Source organism: Bos indicus, chromosome 5 (genome assembly GCF_029378745.1).
Source record: "Bos indicus isolate NIAB-ARS_2022 breed Sahiwal x Tharparkar chromosome 5, NIAB-ARS_B.indTharparkar_mat_pri_1.0, whole genome shotgun sequence".
Taxonomy (NCBI): domain Eukaryota; kingdom Metazoa; phylum Chordata; class Mammalia; order Artiodactyla; family Bovidae; genus Bos; species Bos indicus.
The window spans coordinates 110435850-110453972 of record NC_091764.1 but is presented as its reverse complement, the minus strand read 5'-3'; the positions used below and the strand labels follow the sequence as shown (position 1 = coordinate 110453972).

General features: G+C 54.2%; 1 protein-coding gene across 7 annotated transcripts in view; it reads left to right on the top strand.

The window, feature by feature from the left end:
- The window catches only part of PLA2G6 (phospholipase A2 group VI), a 58835-nt gene that overhangs the window by 23561 nt on the left and 17151 nt on the right, over positions 1 to 18123 (top strand). For 6 of the 7 annotated variants that reach the window (XM_019961792.2, XM_019961791.2, XM_070790387.1 and 3 more), the window contains exons 3-11: positions 1260 to 1475; positions 2505 to 2688; positions 4248 to 4435; positions 6961 to 7057; positions 8199 to 8381; positions 12853 to 12961; positions 13986 to 14144; positions 15903 to 15981; positions 17887 to 18050. In XM_019961792.2, coding sequence (XP_019817351.1) covers positions 1260 to 1475; positions 2505 to 2688; positions 4248 to 4435; positions 6961 to 7057; positions 8199 to 8381; positions 12853 to 12961; positions 13986 to 14144; positions 15903 to 15981; positions 17887 to 18050 — 1379 coding nt within the window. The remainder of the gene's footprint in view (positions 1 to 1259; positions 1476 to 2504; positions 2689 to 4247; positions 4436 to 6960; positions 7058 to 8198; positions 8382 to 12852; positions 12962 to 13985; positions 14145 to 15902; positions 15982 to 17886; positions 18051 to 18123) is intronic. The other variant, XM_070790386.1, reaches the window with a different exon arrangement.

The window sequence follows — 18123 nt, the reverse complement described above, 5'->3', positions numbered from 1 at the left end:
CACCAGTTTTGGAAAGTTCATAGTCATTAAGTCTTCAAGTGTGGTTTCGTACAGTTCTCTTTATTTTTAGAAACATTGATGAACCAGTTCTGGTTTTGGTTGCACTGGGTCTCGTTGCTGCGTGCAGGCTTTCTCTCGTTGCAGAGGGTAGGTGCCGCTCTCTAGTTGTGGGTGGGCTTCTCACTGTGGCGGCTTCTCTCGTTGTGAGGCACAGGTTCTAGTGCCCGGGCTCCAATAGTTGCAGCACAAAGGCTCAGTAGTTGCCACTCGTGGGCTCTAGAGCACAGGTTCAGTCATCGTGGCACGTAGGTTTAGTTGCTCCGCAGCAGGTAGAATCTTCTCAGACCAGGGATTGAACCCATGTCCCCTGCATTGACAGGCAGACTCTTATCCACTGTACCACCAGAAAGGTCTTATATAATTCTTTTTCTATTCCATTTTTGTGGCTCCACCTATCTGTGTGCTAGAGCTTTTCATGATATAGTCTATGTGCTTAGTCACTCAGTCACGTCCGACTTCGTGACCCCACAGACTGTAGCCTGCCAAGCTCCTCTTGCCATGGGGTTTCTATGTCTTTTATCTATTTTCCTGTATTTTCCAAGATTTATCTCTCCATGTTTTATTCTGTTTACTCTCTTCTGACCTATCTTCCTTTTCACTAATTTTCTATTCAGCGTTGTCCAATCTGCTATTCCGCCTAGCCACTGGGCTCTTAATTTTGGCTATTGTATTTGTCAGTTCTTCAATTTCCACTTGGTTGGTTCTTGGTTTTAATAGTTTAAGGTGATTTGCCAAAATTGTCTGTTTTGCCCTCTTGAGTATTATCACAGTTATTTTGTCTGTATCAGATAGCGTCAGTGTTTGCAGCCCCACCCCACCCCTATTTATAGATCTGTTTCTGTTGTGTATAGTTTCTGTTAGTTTTCTTTCATATTTTCTTATCTCCTCATGGGCCTGGTGAGTTTGGATTACATGCTGGGCCATGGATATGCACCAGTGCTTGTGGAAATATATGTGATGTTATTTTTTAAAAAAGAAAGAAAAGACCGGAAATCTTTTCAGATAAAAAGGAAGCACCACTTCCATTTAAGGGTGTGTGTGGGAGGAAGGAGAGTCCAGCTGGAGCAGGTCCGTCCACACCTGGAAGCAGGCAAGGACCTGTTTGAGGGGACGCAAGTCTTTGGATTCCATCAAGGGCATGGGCTGAGGGCCTCTTCTGGCTCATGTTCACGTCTTCCTCCTCTGTCCTGGCTCCTCAGACTCTTCCAGCTGGAGACAGAGGCTGACGCCCTGGTGAACTTCCAGCAGTATTCTTCCCAGTTGCCACCCTTCTACGAGAGCTCCACCCACATCCTGCAAGCTGAGGTCCTGCAGCAGCTGACCGACCTCATCCGCAGCCACCCCAGCTGGTCGGTGGCCCACCTGGCGGTGGAGTTGGGCATCCGAGAGTGCTTCCATCACAGCCGCATCATCAGGTGGGCGGGGGACCTGACCAGGTGGGGCGGGAGGGCAGGACCCTGGAGACACTGGGAGTGGGGATGGGGAGTTCTCAGCCCTGCCTCAGTTCCCTCCATAGCATCAGAGGTGGCCCAGAACATTTGACTCAAGAAGGGGGCGGCACCGCCTCTGGGTTGGAGTGGAGGAATGCTGACTGAAGTCAGAGAGCACTGAAACGTTTCCAGAGTGGCTACCAGGTGCCAGGTCCCTGGTCACTGTTTTTGATACACCATGAACTTGAATCCTCTTGACATGTCCACGAGGTGGTGTCACTCTAGTGAGAGGTTATGGGTCTTGTAAGGTCACTCAGCTGACGAGGCTCCAGTGCCTTGGTGTCTCCTTCCAAAGGCTTGTTGCCCTTCTAAAGCCGCAGCACTTTCATTCGTACGTCCATTCGGCCAACACGTGTCAGTGGATACCCCTGGTGAGGACCCCGTGCCGGCCAGCGGACTCCAGCTCGCCATCCTGCCCTGAGGTGGCCGTGCCTCCAGTTTTCCGCCTCAGACATCTTGCTTCCGCTCCCAGCCCCAAAGCTCAAAACCCTTCACTGTCCTTTACAGCTTAACCAGCCTGTTTCCGGACGTCACGGTGTTTCATCTCACAATAGTTCTATCCGTTTCCTAGGGCAGGCCTGGCAGGTTTTATTTTTTATAGTTTTGTAGATAAGGTTATTGAAGCCTGGAAAAAGCTTAAGTGAATTGCCCAAGGTTGGTGAGATTTCTGTCTTCTGCGATTCTTTCTACACCACCCCACTGCTCACTTCAGGCTGAGGTGGCCTTCAGGCACGTCCCTCATACACGTGTGCACACTGAACTAAAAATGGAGAAGAAAATGACGTCTGATACAATAACTCGGTGACTCAGCCCTGGGTTTGAAGCAGACGGCTCGAGCAGGGCACGAACGCTCTTGGACTCCTCGCCCACCTCCCTTGAGTGTGCCCTTGGCTTTCTCAGCACCCGCCCACTTGGTGCCACACCTCTCACCCCCCAGCCCTCCCTCCCCTGCAGCTGCGCAAATAACAAGGAGAATGAGGAGGGCTGCACGCCCCTGCACCTGGCCTGCCGCAAGGGCGACACCGAGGTCCTGGCGGAGCTTGTGCAGCATTGCCGCGCCAACATGGACGTCACCGACAACAGCGGGGAGACCGCGTTCCACTACGCGGTCCAGGGTGACAGTTCCCAGGTGCTGCAGGTGAGCAGGCGTGGGGGCCGGGCGACTGGTGCTGGCCACACCTTACGGTGCCCACGGCTGTCTTTGGGACCCTGGGCTCAGGTGTCACTGCCCCACCTTGATCCTTGAGGTCTGAGCTCCTCCATGGTGGGTCTACCCTGCACCCGACTCTTTCCTCTGCAAGCTTGTCACGGAGACACATCCTTGACCCCTTTGGTCCAATGACTGAGGGAAAGTCCTCCAGCCCAGCAAACTGAGCTCGAAGTCCAGACCCGCCCATCAGTTTATCCCAAACACCCGCCATAGGCCTGACCCCTGGGCTGGGTGAATGCATTTCAGCTCCTGCCTTGAGGTGCCCATGGTCCAGCAGGACCTGGGACTTAACTTTTTACAGGAACTCAAGCAAATAAAACTCCATTGGGCTGCTGTGGGCATTTGTGCCAGAGAGGCTCCGTCTGTTAAAGTTTTGACTAGCTGGGCAGAAAAATAAAAAATAAAAGTTGTGGGCGAGTAGATCAAGTGACGAAAAAGCTACCTTCTATATCAGATAGAAGAGACAGAATAGTGGGCTGTATTTTATTGCCTAGAATTAGAAGATTCTTCCAAAGATTATATCCTTGTCTCTGCCCTTGGCATTAGAATGGAACCACATTATTCCAGAAAATGTGGATTCCCGTCTTACGATTAGTGCTCAGCGGGAAGGGAATTGTGCACCCGCTGTTGAACTTCACCCTCCCTGAGACCCCGCTGTGGGCCCAGCACAGTGCTACACGGAGCCTGGCTCCAAGCAGAGGGTGGGACACACTCATCAATACCTGTCCTTCATCCCTGGTCTTGTATCTGGCCCTGCACTCAGTGTTATATGTGTTCTAGTTAATTCTCTGTGGATGGGGGCTCTTGTCCTCTCCTCACCAAGGAGACCGAGGTTCAGTGCAGTTAAGAAATGTGCCCAGGGAGGACCACAGAACTGTGAGCGGCAGAACTGTCCTTGAGTCAGGCCTGGATGCCAGCACCTCAGCTTCCCTGCTGGGTCCCCAACCTGTTCTCAGACCCAGCCAATCACAAGGGCCCACAGGGGTCATAATTAACTTCAGGGAGACAACTTTCAGCCACAACCAAGGAAATAAAAGCCTTGCAGTTGTCTTATGAATACTGGTATGTTGTTTTGTTTTCTTTGAAAGAAATTATACCTACACAGAGCAAAACAATATTCAGGCAGGATAGAAGGATATACAGTGAAAAGCAAGTCTTTTACTCCTTCCCAGACCCCCCAGTGCCCATCCCAGATACAACCTGCTTTTAAGTTTCCTGATTGAGAAAATTTTCATGCATGCCAAAGTCGGGCCAGACCAGCGCCCCAGCCAACCCTGGCACAGCCAGCTTCTTCCTGGCCCTGGAGCCTCCTTTCTCCGTTGCTTCTCTTAAAGTTCTTGGCTGGGTTCTCACCGAGTCTCACTGGGTTCTTCCCTTCCCCTGAAGCCCCAGAGAGGGACGGCCACGGTGGTGGGTGTTGGGGGAGGGACGAGTGGGGGGCCTCGCTGTGTTTGGCTCTCGCGCCCACCCCACGGTCTTGCTGTCAGCTCCTAGGGAAGAACGCATCCGGTGGCCTGAACCAGGTGAACAACCAGGGGCTGACCCCGCTGCACCTGGCCTGCCAGCTGGGGAAGCAGGAGATGGTCCGGGTGCTGCTGCTGTGTAATGCTCGCTGCAACATCATGGGGCCCGGCGGCTACCCCATCCACACGGCCATGAAGTTCTCCCAGAAGGGGTAAGGCCCCGCCCTGCCCTGCACGGTCCTCTGGGCCTCTTTTCTGTGTGGCCAGTCCTTCCACTCAGGCGAGCAGTGGCCCCCCTCATTAGATGCACGTCAGATCTGAGTGCCAGGGGCTGCCCTGGCACAAAGAAAGTATGAATATCTGATAAATGGGCAGTGGTGGTGGTGTGTGAATCTCAGTCCCCCAGCTCCACCATGCAGGAATAGGACTTTGACAGTTGTTCAGTGATGCACCTGAATTTCTGAGCAGGTACCTCCCTCTACCAAACTGGAGAAAAAAATCTTAAACTTTTCAGGGGGTTCCCCTCTCCTGCTCCCCCAGGTGATGCCCCAGTGCAGGAGGCCCCCCTCCCGTGAAGGAGGGTGGATAGATCCTCTACCACCCAAGCCCTTCAGTCTGATCTGAACAGCGCCTTCATGGCTACAGGGCTCTGCGGCTTCTGTGCCCAGCTGGAAGCCTAAGAACATTTGGCATAGGGGCCCCAGATCTCGTCCGCCTTATGCGTCCTCCCTTCCTGGCTGGTGGCACGGCTGAGACGCAGGTGCCAGGGCCTTGTCTTGGGTAGCTCTGGACCACTCTTTTTTTTTTTTTTTTAAAGAAGTTAGCTGTTTTATTTATTTATGATTGTGCCATGTGGCTTGTGGGACCTTTGTTCCCTGGCCAGGGATTGAACCTGCACCCCTTGCGCTGGAAGCATGGAGTCTTAGCTGCCAGGGGAGTCCCTAGACCATTCATTCGTTCCTTTCTCCCCAGCCCTAGAGAGCCCTGTCTCAAGAAAATTCTCCGTGATTGGTGTGTGTGGTGCATGTGGGCGGGGTCGGGTAAAAGAGATGACTGTTTCAGAATCTTACCAAGCAGGTACAGTATCTGGAATGAACGAACGAGTGAATGAGTCAGATGGTCCCTCAGTCCCGGGCACTGTGCTAAGCACTGGCTTACAGACACGGATGAGAGAAAGTCCAGGTCAGGGGACACAGGAGTCACACAGTGCCTTCCAGTACCTTCCATCTACCTCAGTGCTAGATGAGCATTGAGAAAGAACGGGGAGAGGCCCCCCTCGGGTGGAGGGCAGGCACTCTCACCCTCCTTCAGAGTCTTCCTTCCTTGGGGTTTGCACCCACCTTGCTGGCCTCTGAAGGGCCTTGCTGTCCCCTCAAAGGTATGGTCCAAGCTCAGCAAACCCTCCTTTCCTTGATTCTCAACTCACACAACCAAGACAAACTAGAACTTTCAGAAAGACCTGACCAAATGGTTGGAGACAATCCTAACACCCTCCCCCCACCCCACCCCGGCTTAGTCACCAGGTTACCAAGTTGCTGATCCAAATGGGCACATGTGATGGGTGATGCTCTCCCATACCCAAGGGCTGGCACAGCAGCCCTGCTGCAGCTTGACTTTAGCCACCCTGCTGGCCCCGGGAACCTGCCTGTTCTAGGTTACTTCCAAGATACTGTCCAGGTTGCTTCCTCCTCCGACACCCGCGGCCACATCCCACGCCTCCCGTGTGGATTGTTACGCATAAGACAGCACCAGTTGTCTCATCCCTCAGTGTGCTTTGCACGCAGCCACATGCCTCCAGGACCCCCAGGAGGCACATCCCTCTGCCACCACATGGCAGCCCCAGCAGTTGCACTCTGAGAATCACAAGTGTTAGGGTTACTGGGACTGATTCCAACCCAACCCTAATCTGGAGGCCCCTCTGCTGTTGGTGTCAACTCAGCTCAGCTTTGTAGAGAGCTGGGTCTGTGAAGCTCCAGTTTCACTTGGCCTAACGTCTTCAAGCTTCCTTAGTGTCATCGCAGGTATCAAAATGCCCCTCCTTTTTAAGGCAGAGTAGCCCTCCATAGAATTAATCTAGCCCACATTCTGCGTAGCCATTCGTCTGTCCATGGGGACTTGCGCTGTCTCCGCCTTTTGGCCACTGGGGATAGTGCTGCAGTCAGCAGTGGCATACAGTGTCTACTGAAGCCCCTGTTTTCAGTTCTGCCGATGAGTCTAGGAGTGGAAAGCTGTACTCTTAACCACCCTGCCTACCGCCTCCTACAGGACGCAGTCCCTGCTTGAAACACCAGGGAGGCAGGGGGAAGATGGAGGGCGGCCGTGTGCCAGGCCCAGGACCAGGTGCTAGAATATCTTTTATCCTTTAATCCTCCTTTATTCCTCATCCCATCCTGTTAGGACCGTTCCCATGTTGCAGACAGGCTGGGCCACTTTCCAGAGGTCACCAGCAGGAAGCTGGGGCTTAACCTCAAGCCTGTCTAACACTGCAGCCAGCACCAATGAGAGAGATCATTGCTGACTGAAGTCATCAAGGAAGGCTTCCTGGAGGAAGGGGCTTGAGCTATGCCTTGAGGGACTCAGGATACCATTGAAATGCCACGACATGCTTGCTGGTTGGTTTTGTTGCAACTCTGTTTGCAGGAGCTTTCCCTCACCAGTTGATGAAGTCATGACCTCTTTCAACATCAGGTTGCCCCTGCCAGCCTTCTTCATTCCCACATGGCTTCTCTCTCCCCAGGTGTGCTGAAATGATTGTCAGCATGGACAGCAGCCAGATTCACAGCAAAGACCCCCGCTATGGAGCCAGCCCCCTCCACTGGGCCAAGAACGCAGAGGTTGGCAGGGTCTAAGGATGATCTGGGTGGGCAGGGTTGAGGGTCCTGGAGCCCTTGGTTCCTTAGGTGCCAACAGGAAGGGGGTTCCTGAGAGGCCTCTGAGGATAACACTCAGGGGATTGATTTCACAGTGGGCCCACCAGGCAGGTAAGCCTAAGGAGAGATGACATCCTGGCCTCGCATGGTAACAGTGTCCCCTCCGTGGTCTCCTCATATGTGAACTGGGGGGTCCATGGCCTACCTTTGGAGGTATCATGAAGTCAGCAAAGCAGTGCATGAGAAGATTTCTTCATAAATTGTCAAGTACCTTGCAAATCAAAGATGGTGGATGGTGCTGGTGATGGCGGTGCCTCTGACTTCTTCAGAGAGCCTGGCCGAGCATCTCCTCTGAGGCCTGTCCCTGAGCCAGACTCTGACCCCCTGGGAGGATGGAGGCCTCTGATCTCATCTCCAGGAAACACAGTGTACTGGGTGCCCTCAAAGGTCATGGCCTGCTTGTAAATGTGACGGGCCAGGAGGGAAGAGCCTGCCAGCTGCTGTGGGCACCTTCATGCCAGGAGCTAGATGCCAAGTCAGGCCCTCCTATAGGGCTTTTGTTCACTCTGTGAGGTGGGAACTCGCCCCCGCATTTTCACAGCAGAGGAAACTGAGGTGCAGACAGGTGCGGTGGCCTTTCCCAGCTGACAGTGGGGATGAAGGAAGGCTGAGCTTTGGGCTCAGGTCCATCAGGTTCCAGAGCCCAGGCCCCCCAGGACTGTTGGTGAGCAGGGGTGCGTGTTGCCAAGGCACGGAGAGGGGGTCATACCTCTGCAGGGTCCCGGGCAGGGTCATAGTGAGTGGGGCAGTTCTGGGGCAGGGCCCAGAGAAACCGTTGCAGAGAAGGATGGGGTCCTGTGAACTCCAGGAAAGGACCCAGAAGCCCCTTTCAAGTCACCACGTCTTCAGCTTTTTGTCCCCTAGTTCCCGAGGGATGTGGAAGGCAAGGTCTGGGGCCACCTGCCACCTGGGCTCTTCCTGCTGCTGGAGCTTTCCAGAGGCCCAAGGCCTGAGGACGTGGCTGTGCCCAGGTGCCATCAGGTGCCAAAGGCCACAGCCACTCTGGCCGCCCAGCTGACCGGGGCTGGGACCCTTATCTCCATAGATGGCCCGCCTGCTGCTGAAACGGGGTTGCGACGTGAACGGCACCAGCTCCGCGGGGAACACAGCCCTGCACGTGGCTGTCATGCGCAACCGCTTCGACTGTGTCATGGTGCTGCTGACCCACGGGGCCAACGCCGACGCCCGAGGCGAGCACGGCAACACTCCGCTGCACTTGGCCATGTCGGTGAGCCCCAGGTTGGCTGCCCATGCGGCAGGGGTCAGGTGACCACCCGGGCCAGGGCAGGGCCCCCTCTGAGTCCAGAATAAAAACCGCTTCCTCTGCACTCCGGGACCTCTCATTCCCATGCCTCCATGTGACATCTGGACACCGTGAGAAGGGAAAATACAGCTCTGGCTACTGACTGTGGCCCTGGGCAACTCACATCACCTCTGCCAGACTTGACTTCCTCATCTGGAGGATGGAGGTGTCGGTACCCGCTTGGCAGAGGTGTTGAGTGGATTCAGTGGTAGACACCCTGTAACTCTATGAGGGATGTCTAAGCAGCACGTGTAAGACCTGGCACGGAGTGAGCATCCCCAGGATGTTCGTTCTCATTCCGGCATCATCAGGGCAAACTTCATCTGCATGTTACTCTTATCTCCCTGGAAGGCTCCAAGCTTCTGGAAGGCAGGCCTGCTTACACATCTTGGTGGCCCATGGCAGGCACTGGTCGCCTTTGCTGGTTTATCATAGAGCACAGTTTCTGCCCTTAGAGCACCTGCAGTCTGGTTAGAAAACTAGAGCAAGAACATATTAAATGCAGGGGAGGGAGTGTTATTTGTTACAGGTGTGTGTGTGTGTGTGTGTGTGTGATTGTACCCGTAATTCATAAACCATAGGTACCCATAATTCTGTTCAACTGTCTTAGAGTCATAAACTAGGAAATCTCTCTGGGACTCTAAAAGAAGTAGATTTAGGACAAATTCAAAGACATCCTGTTTTATACCAAAGGTCATAATTGTAGAGGGGATGTTGCCCAAGAGGCTGAAACTATAAATAGAATTGTGAACATTTTTAGCACTGAATGGGCCCTTTGAATTATGTAGTTGAACAGTTCTCAAACTTTTTGGTCTGTCTGATCCTTTTATACTCTTAAAAACTATTGAGAATCTCATAGAATTTGTTTATTTGAATTTTATCTATCCATATTGACCATATTAAAAATTACACGTGAGGGATTTTCAAGATACTGATGAATTCATTTAAAAATAACGATGATTAGGACTTTCCTGGTGGGCCAGTAGCTAAGACTGTGCTCCCAAAGCAGGTTTGACCCTTGGTCAAGGAACTAGATCCCACATGCCACAACTAAAGATTCTGTATGCTGCAACAAAGGTCAAAGATCCCGCGTGCCGCAGCTAAGACCTGGTGCAGCCAAAGAAAAAAAGAAAGAAAAATAATCTTTTTTAATTTAAAAAAAACAAGAATGATTTACCAAGCCCATGCTATTGTAAGTAACATATTTATGGAAAATCAACTTTATTTTCCAAAATAGAAAATAATTGAAAACAGTTGGTATTGTTTTATATTTTTATAAATCTTTTTAATGCCTGGCTTCAGAGAAGGCATGGATTTTCCGGTCTTCTGCTGCATTTATTCTGTTGCAGTATGTTGTTGAATGTGTTAAAAATATGAGGAAAATCTGGCCTCACATAGATGTGTATATAGTTGGAAAATATAGGTTAACTGTACCTTTTCAGATAATTGTGGATATTCTTTGTTGTTATTCAGTCACTAAGTCATGTCTGACTCTTTGCGACCCCATGGACTGCAGCACACCAGGCTCCCCTGTCCTTCACTATCTCCCAGAGTTTGCTCAGATTCATGGTCTGCACCAAAGCTTGACAAGGGGTAGTTTCTGACGAGTTGAGTGCAGTGGACACTCTGAAGCCATCTCCTTAGACTTTTCACACTTTGTTACAGTCAAATCTATTGGCATCTCTTGCACTTTGCATGGATCTTTTAACCTATGCACGATTCCGTGTCATCTTTGGAAAATACTAGTTTGCTGAGTATCCCCAGCTTCCAAATGTTGACTTGTTTCATTATACAGTCTCAACACTCCCCCACATTTGTAAATATCACTAAGATTTCATCAGAACAGTTTCTAAATTTGGGGAAACCATTGGAGCCCTTCATGGTGTATACCACTTTTCTAGAATTCCAGTTTTTGTTTGAAAGCTTGAGTTTTATCACTGGCACACAATACTGCCAGCTGTTTTTCTTGAAGTGACAGCTCAGTGCATTCATTTTTGAGAAAATGTCTCCTAGATACCCAAAGCTGAACAATCGTAGTTTGCTTGCCAGTCGTTTCTCAAGTGAAAACAGTGTTTCATGAAAAACAAGCAGCTTGTTCCACTCACGACTCAGTCAGTCACATGGGAATTTTCCTGTGACAACCATCATATTTGGTTATGCCACAGACATGCCATGTGCACACTCTCCACTTTATGACACTGAAAACACCAGTGTAGGAATGTAGTAAGATTAACACTTCTTAGTGCTTCATCAAGGGACTGGCTTTTTTTTTTTTTTTGGCCATACCTTGCAGCATGTGGGATCTTAGTTCCCTAACCGGGGATTGAACCTGTGTCCCCTGAATTGGGAGTTCAGAGGCTTAACCACTGGAGCACCAGGGAAGTCCCCCGAAGCTGGCTTTTTAATGAATGAATTTACTTTTTACTTGAGCACGTGGCAGAGAAGAAAACCATGACAACAGTTAGTCTGTGGACACTGCTTTGCTTCATGCTTAAGGCACCGGGAGTTTTATCCATAGTTGTTTTTACACCGTTGGTACAGAAGTCAGCCCTGGGACTTCCCTGGTGGTCCAGTGGCTAAGATGCCTGAGTTCCCAGTACAGGGGCCCGGGGTTGGATCCCTGGTCAAGGAACTGGATCCCGCATGCTGCAGATAACAGTCTGCACGTTATTGTTGTTTAGTTGCTAGATCGTGTCTGGCTGTCTCGCGACCCCACGGACTGCAGCCCACCAGGCTCCTTTGTTCTTGGGATTTCCCAGGGGGGAAGACTGGAGTGGATTGCCCTTTCCCTCTCCGGGGAATCTTCTCGGTCTAGGGATTGAACTCACGTCTCTTGCGTTAGCAGGCGGATTCTTAGCTGAGCCACCTGGGAAGCCTAAGAGTTTGCTTGTCACAACTGAAAGATCTCCCATGCCACAACTAAGCCAAAAAGAAAACAAACGATTATATGAAAATAGCCACTGCATAAAGGCAAACAGCATCTTGCTATTTTTATGAAACGGTTCTAAGCTCTGGAACCCTCTAAAGGGTCTCCATATTCATGGGGGTCCACACTTCCTACCTTGAGAAGTGCTGACCTAGGCTACTGCTTCCATTCGTGCATCACCTGCATTCCGTCTGCACCATTTCTGGCAGATTCATGCACCACTTTTACAATTATGTACTTAATCGTTGCTTTAAGTTGCCTTGCTTTTGCTGCTGCTGCTTAGTCACTTTGAAAGAAAGTGAAGTGAAGTCCCTCAGTCATGTCCAACTCTTTGCGATCCCATGGACTGTAGCCTACCAGGCTCCTCGGTCTATGGGATTTTCCAGGCAAGAATACTGGTTGTCATTTCCTTCTCCAGGGCATCTTCCCGACCCAGGATCGAACCGGGGTCTCCCGCATTGTAGGCAGACGCTTTACCACTGAGCTACCAGAGAAGCCCTGGCTTGCTTTCAAACTTACTTAAACCTATACTTATTGGAGAAGGAAATGGCAACCCACTCCAGTATTCTTGCCTGGAGAATCCCGGGGATGGAGGAGCCTGGTGGGCTGCTATCTATAGGGTCTCACAGAGTCAGACACGACTGAAGCGACTTAGTAGCAGCAGCAAACCGATACTTGAAGGTTCTTTTATCACCATAGGTGGTAAACCAGGGCCACAAATAAAAGGTAACCGAAGAAGGAATGCATAACTAATAGTTGAAACACACTTTCACCTGTGCCCCTATACCTCCTAATGGGGTGTGAACAGCTGTTTGCAAAACAGCATTCTAGACACACCTCTTCACGCTTTAGGCAAGGGAATCCACCCGAGAGAGAGATGTAAGCCCAGCGCTCAGGTCTCCTGGCGGCCGGCCTGTTGGTGCGTCCTGGGAACTGTGCCCAGCCAGCCCTGCTGCCCCACCTCCAGACGTTCACTGCGCATGCTCTGGGGAGGGGGCTGCCGTCAGGGAAGACATGCTCAGTTTCTTCCTGACTCAACCAGCCCCCTGGACTCAGTGGGAGGGCCTTTCCTTGATCACGTTTTCCTGCTACTCCTGCAAGCGATCAGCAGCTGACCCTTCAGTGTCCCCGTGTCTCTGGGTCAGGGGTCATAGATGCATTGCTTCCTTTGAGAAGGAGCTGGCAGGCTGGGGGAGGGGGATGTCATTCCAGTTTCTACCTGGGTTCTTAGATTCTCACCTACAGGGATACTCATAGGCCTATTTGTCAGGGCACTGGCCTTCCAACTGTAGACTTTGCAATATGGGATTGACTGCGGGTGGAGGTCAGAAGGGTTTCAGTGTCTCTTCCCATCCTGGTGAAAGGCCCCCCGAGGTGACGGGTTGTGGGGTGAAGAGGCCGAGGTCCTTTCTCTCCACGTGTCCCTGAGCTGTTGCCAATTTCACCGCCCCCACCCTCCATCCCCAACAGAAAGACAACGTAGAGATGATCAAGGCCCTCATCGTGTTTGGTGCAGAGGTGGACACCCCGAATGACTTTGGAGAAACCCCTGCATTCATAGCCTCCAGGATCAGCAAACGTACGTGCTCTGCACTCTGGGACCAGAGTTGGGGGGTGGGGGGCGCAGGGAGGAGGGAGGTCCTAGCCATCAGGTGCCTGCATCCTGTCCACCCCCCCAAACTGTTCCCTGCAGGGAGCACCTAGGAGCGCCTGGGAGGCCCCGAGGGGAAGCTTCCGGTTCCCAAGGACAGGGGCCCTGACCACTAGACTGAGGCCCCTGGGGGCTTGCCGAACCAGTGTCCTCTTCCCTGTGACCTCCACACCCACCTCAGGGTGCCAGGACTTGGGGTGGGGGTGGGGAAGGCAGTGGGAGCAGCCCTCTTCCCCACTCTTGGAGAATTCACTGATGGAATCACTTGTAAGAACAGCCTCAGGCCAGTGCATTGCTGTATGACACGTGTGCCCCCCTCCCCCGCTTGTACACAGGCATGTGCATGACACATGTGCCCCTTGCACCCTGACATGTGCTGCATGACACGTGTGCCCCCCTTGCACACTGGCACGGTGTATGCACTGCGTGCTCACTTGGTGAGGCTTGGCTGCCGGGCTGGAAAGAGCAGATCCTCCTTACCAGCCACCTGGAGCCCTCTGGAAGGTTCTGGGGAGCTGTGGAGGTTGCTGTGGGTGATACCTCATAGTGTGTGCCAGCGAGTGTGCATGTGTGCGCATGTGCGTTTTCAGTGATCCCATCCGGTAGGTGGGAGTAGATACTCACTGGCTGGTTCATCCCTGTTGAGCTCTAAAAGCCTTGAGAATTGCTCAACATGGAGCTGGGAGTCCTGCTTTCTTGACTGGCATAGAAGGGAAAGAGGGGGTTCCTCAAACACCAACCTTCTCATCCATGTTCCAAGTTTGAGACCCCAGAAGCTGCTTTGGGTGTAACAAGCTAGAGTCCACACGCTGTGTCAGGGTGGGGCAGGCTCTAGGGCACCCCCGACCCCCCAGGTGGCCTGGGATGGGGGGCCAGGTGCAGAAAGGACCTCTCATTTGCATCTGGTCAGTTTCTGATCCTGTGCCATCTCCCCCTCCCCACACATGACAAGTCGTCACCAGGAAGGCGCTCCTCACTCTGCTGAGAACTGTGGGGGCCGACTACCGCTTCCCACTCACGCAAGGGTTCTCGACGGAGCAGTGCTCCGCGGCAGCTCCCTCCTTCTCCATGGAAAGATCTCATCCCCCACCGATCAGCTTAAACAACCTAGGTAGGCCTGGCCCCTCCCATGCCCCCGCCTCTCCTCCTGGTTCCCAGGTCCCTGGGTCAGGCAATCCCGAAAGAAAGAAGGAAATGGGGCCCAGTGAAGAGGTTGTTAAAGGAAGCAAGGGGCGATGGGCAGCATTTGTCAGCCTTGGGGGGCAGCCAGCAACGCATAGAGTCCGGAGACTGGTGGGTTCCCTGGCTAATGGCCTGTGGTCAGTTTCCTCTGACAGGGTTCCTTGGACACCTATAAGGTGGGCGCTTTGTTGACCTCTCTATGCCCTGGGAGCTCAGGTGGGCAGCGAGGAGTGCTCTTGGGGGCTCAGAGCTGTTGGGGGTTCTCTGGCTTCTACCAGGAGCCTTTCTGCCACGTTGCTGCATCTCCATCAGGCCTGGGGCCGCTGTGCTCCTCTTCCAGCCCCTTCAGTGACCTACTGGCCAGGCAATTAGCATCTGCCCCTGTGCATCCTCGGTATCCATGGAGATAGCCCCCAAGGAGGCAGAGACCTTCTCTGGGCTTCCTGTGGGCCTGGCCCACCCTGAACCCTGGATTGTTTAGGAGTAGGGGTTCCCTGAACAGGGCAGCCAGGGACCAATCCTTCACAAGCCGGCACTATTCTTAAACTCTTGGGGAATCAGACACCAGCATCTTTAGACAGGATAGCCTGGCCAACCCTGAACTCAGGACAGGGCAGAGCGGGCAGCCACAGCTAGTCCCTCTGGCTCTGCCTCTCTCCCCGCCGCCCCTCCTCCCCGCCTCCCACCCCCATCATTCTCTCTCAATCTTACAGGCAATCAGTCACCCAAGCCAGGCTGGATGGTGGGCCTGGGGCGCGGCATCAGATGGGTAATGCCCTGGGCCTAGAGGAGCCGCAGGGCCTGCTGTGCCCTGAGTTAGATGCAGCTCTAGTCCCCTCTTCTCCTTTGTCTCAGCCGCATGTCCCGCTCCCTGGCGCTCTGTCCACCACCTCTCCCGGCCAGGCTCGTGCTTATCTCGTCCACTCTAGCCCCTTGCCCTGGTGAGGGGGAGACACATTACCTGGAAGCCTGCTGTCCTGCTTCGCTGCTTCTAAGACTCCATGCACAGCGGTGGGACAGCCTGTCAGAATCTGGATGGCGAGGCCCTGCGGGGCCAGGCTGCTTGTCAGGAGAGCAGCTAATGCATTCGTTGGGCGCCGGGTGGGCCTCAGACCCAGGCAAAACATGCATGCTGCGGGTGAGGGCACCACTCTGAGGCCGCTGAGGAAGTTTCCAGACCTGGGATCAGAACAAGAGGTGTCTGGGAAGCAGTCGGGCTATCTCTGTTCCTTCAGGGAGTCACACCCCGGGGACTGTCCCGACTCAGCCCTTTTGGCTAGACGGAGCCTCATCTGTAAATCGGGGATAAGGATTCTGGAGAAGGTGGTTGTCCGCAGCACCGGCTGGCATGCATGAAGAAACGCTCTCTGAAGTGCATACACAGCACACGGGGCAGGGGTGCTTGTGCTTCGGGGCTGTGGGGGGAAAATACAGGAAAATCGAGAGCTTGCCAGGCAGGGTGGGGGGCCGTGCCTGGAGCAGTGGGGTCCCCTCCACATTCCAAGCCCACTGCTCCCCAAGGGGCCAGTTGTATTCCGGGATGAAGAGCCCTTGCAGGGAGTGGGAGGCAGATGTTCCCACCAGGGACAGAGGGGTGAGGGCACAGCTCCAGGTTTGCCCCCAGGACCCGCTGGAGGGGGGACCAGCACCTGCTTGGCCCCTGCCCACCCTGCCCTGTGCCCCACAGAACTGCAGGACATCACTCAGATCTCCCGGGCCCGGAAGCCAGCCTTCATCCTGAGCTCCATGAGGGATGAGAAGCGGACGTGAGTGTTGGGGATGGGCCGGGCGGGGGTGGGGGGCGGTGCACACGTGCGAGGCCTCTGGTGGGCTGCCCAGTGGGCTTGGGACTGTTGTCTAGTCTGCATCTGGCTCTGTGAGGTGGCTCGTGCCCTCTGCAGTTCACAGCAAAGAGACTGAGTCTTCAGAGAGCCTGGGTCTGCTTCATCAATCGCCCTGCAGGCTCCCGGTCACACGATGGAGCTGGCTGCGGCCCTGTCCCTTCTCTCCGCGCCCCTGTCCCAGGTCGTCGGGGGAGCTGGCCAAGATCTCCTTTGGAAAGAGCCCTCAGCGGCGTCAGTGCTGAGCCTGCTTCCCTCCGATGCCACCCGCTCCCTACCCTCCCTCCCTCCAACAGCCAGTAGGAGTAGGGCTGGTGTCCCAATCTCCTGCTGTCCACCCAGCCCCATTCTAGGAGGCAGGCCAGGGTGATGGTGCAAAGCGAGGCCCAGACCCTGTCCCCGCGCACAGTCCCTGGTGACCACGGTTGTCAGAACAGCTCAGCGAGTTCCCAGGACAAACATGCCTCCTTTCGGCTGTACTCTCTCCACCCTTCCCTTTAGTAATAGAGGTGGTTTATCTGTTCTCTCCAGTATTCTTGCCTGGAAAATCCCATGGACCACAGAGCCTGGTAGGCTACGGTCCATGAGGTCGCAAAGAGTCGGACACGACTGAGCGACGTCACTTTCACTTTTCACTTTGTCTGTTCTCTATTTTTGTTTTTATTTATTTTTTTTTTACTATCCTGTGTTCCTAACAGCCTTCCTCGGGAGGCACTCATTAGTAACCTTGCTTGGCAGATGCAGAACGTGAGGGGAAGTCACTTGCTCGAGGTCACACAGAGTTGGTGTCAGAGCAGCCCGGGGCTTCCGCAGTCCGTGCCCTTTCTGCTCCCCGCGGGCTCTCTCCTAGCCGCACCCCTGTGGCCGCCCCTGCAGGGAAGGCCCTTCCCTCCTGGAAGCAGAGGTAGCCCCGGCTCCCGGGACCCGGCGGCCATATCGGTGGTTCCGCCTCACCTCTGAAGGGTCGGCTTCCCCTCAGAAGCTGTCGCCCACTTGTTTCCTCAGCCACCCTGGAACATGCACCCTGGGAGTGCGCCTGCTCTAGCAGCCTTCTCACACTTCCCTCCTTGCACCCCTACACACACACCCCCCCACCAGTGCAGGGGCCGAGGGGTACCCGAGGGAAGACCAACAGGTCCCTTCCAGTGAGAGGAGGGAGGATGCAGATGCTCCAGCAGGGCCAGGGGAGTCTGCACAGCCCCAGGAGCCTCCCTTTCCCCCAGAGGAGGAGTGAGGAAAGAGTCAGGACATGCCTGTGGGGCCCTCCCGGCGCTGGTCTACGAGCCGCACAGCTTAGCCCTGCTTCCTCCGAGTTGATCCCGCCTTTGCCAGCCCTACATCTTCAGAAGGGTCTCTTGCCCATTTTCTCCAGCCTCCCTGGTCAAGGGTCCCACAGGCCTCCAGCGACAGCACAGCCTGTTCTGCCGCGTTCCGGGCTTGCTGCAGGGCTGGGCAGCTTGTCCAGGAAAAGATGAGGGAGCCCGGAGGCGGGCGTCACAGACTCCCACATTTACCAGCTGTGGGGGAGACAGACCCAGGTGTCTGCTGGGGTGGTACCTGGCCAGAAGGTCTTACCCACCCCCCGCTGCCCTTACCTGCCTGGATCCTCTTTCTGTTGCACCTCTGGTCTCCTGAAGTCCCGTGTTTATTCCTGGACTGACTGTGCTGCCCACCCCTGGCCCCCACCCCCAAGCCCCAGTAGCACGTGGGCTCCAGGGCTTGGTCTCCAGGGCTCAAGCTGCTGCCACCGGGCAGATGCTCAGGGACACGGCCCACAAAGTGCCGGCTGTAATAGGACCCTCTTCTCTCACACTGCTGTTCCCACCACAGCCACGACCACCTGCTCTGCCTGGACGGAGGGGGCGTGAAAGGCCTCGTCATCATCCAGCTGCTCATCGCCATCGAGAAGGCCTCGGGCATCGCCACCAAGGATCTCTTCGACTGGGTGGCGGGGACCAGCACCGGGGGCATCCTGGCCCTGGCCATCCTGCACGGTGAGGGCCGCCCCTGGGCCGTGGGGCAGGATGGGGTGGGGCTGAGACCGGCCCTCCGATTTGGCTGAGTTTG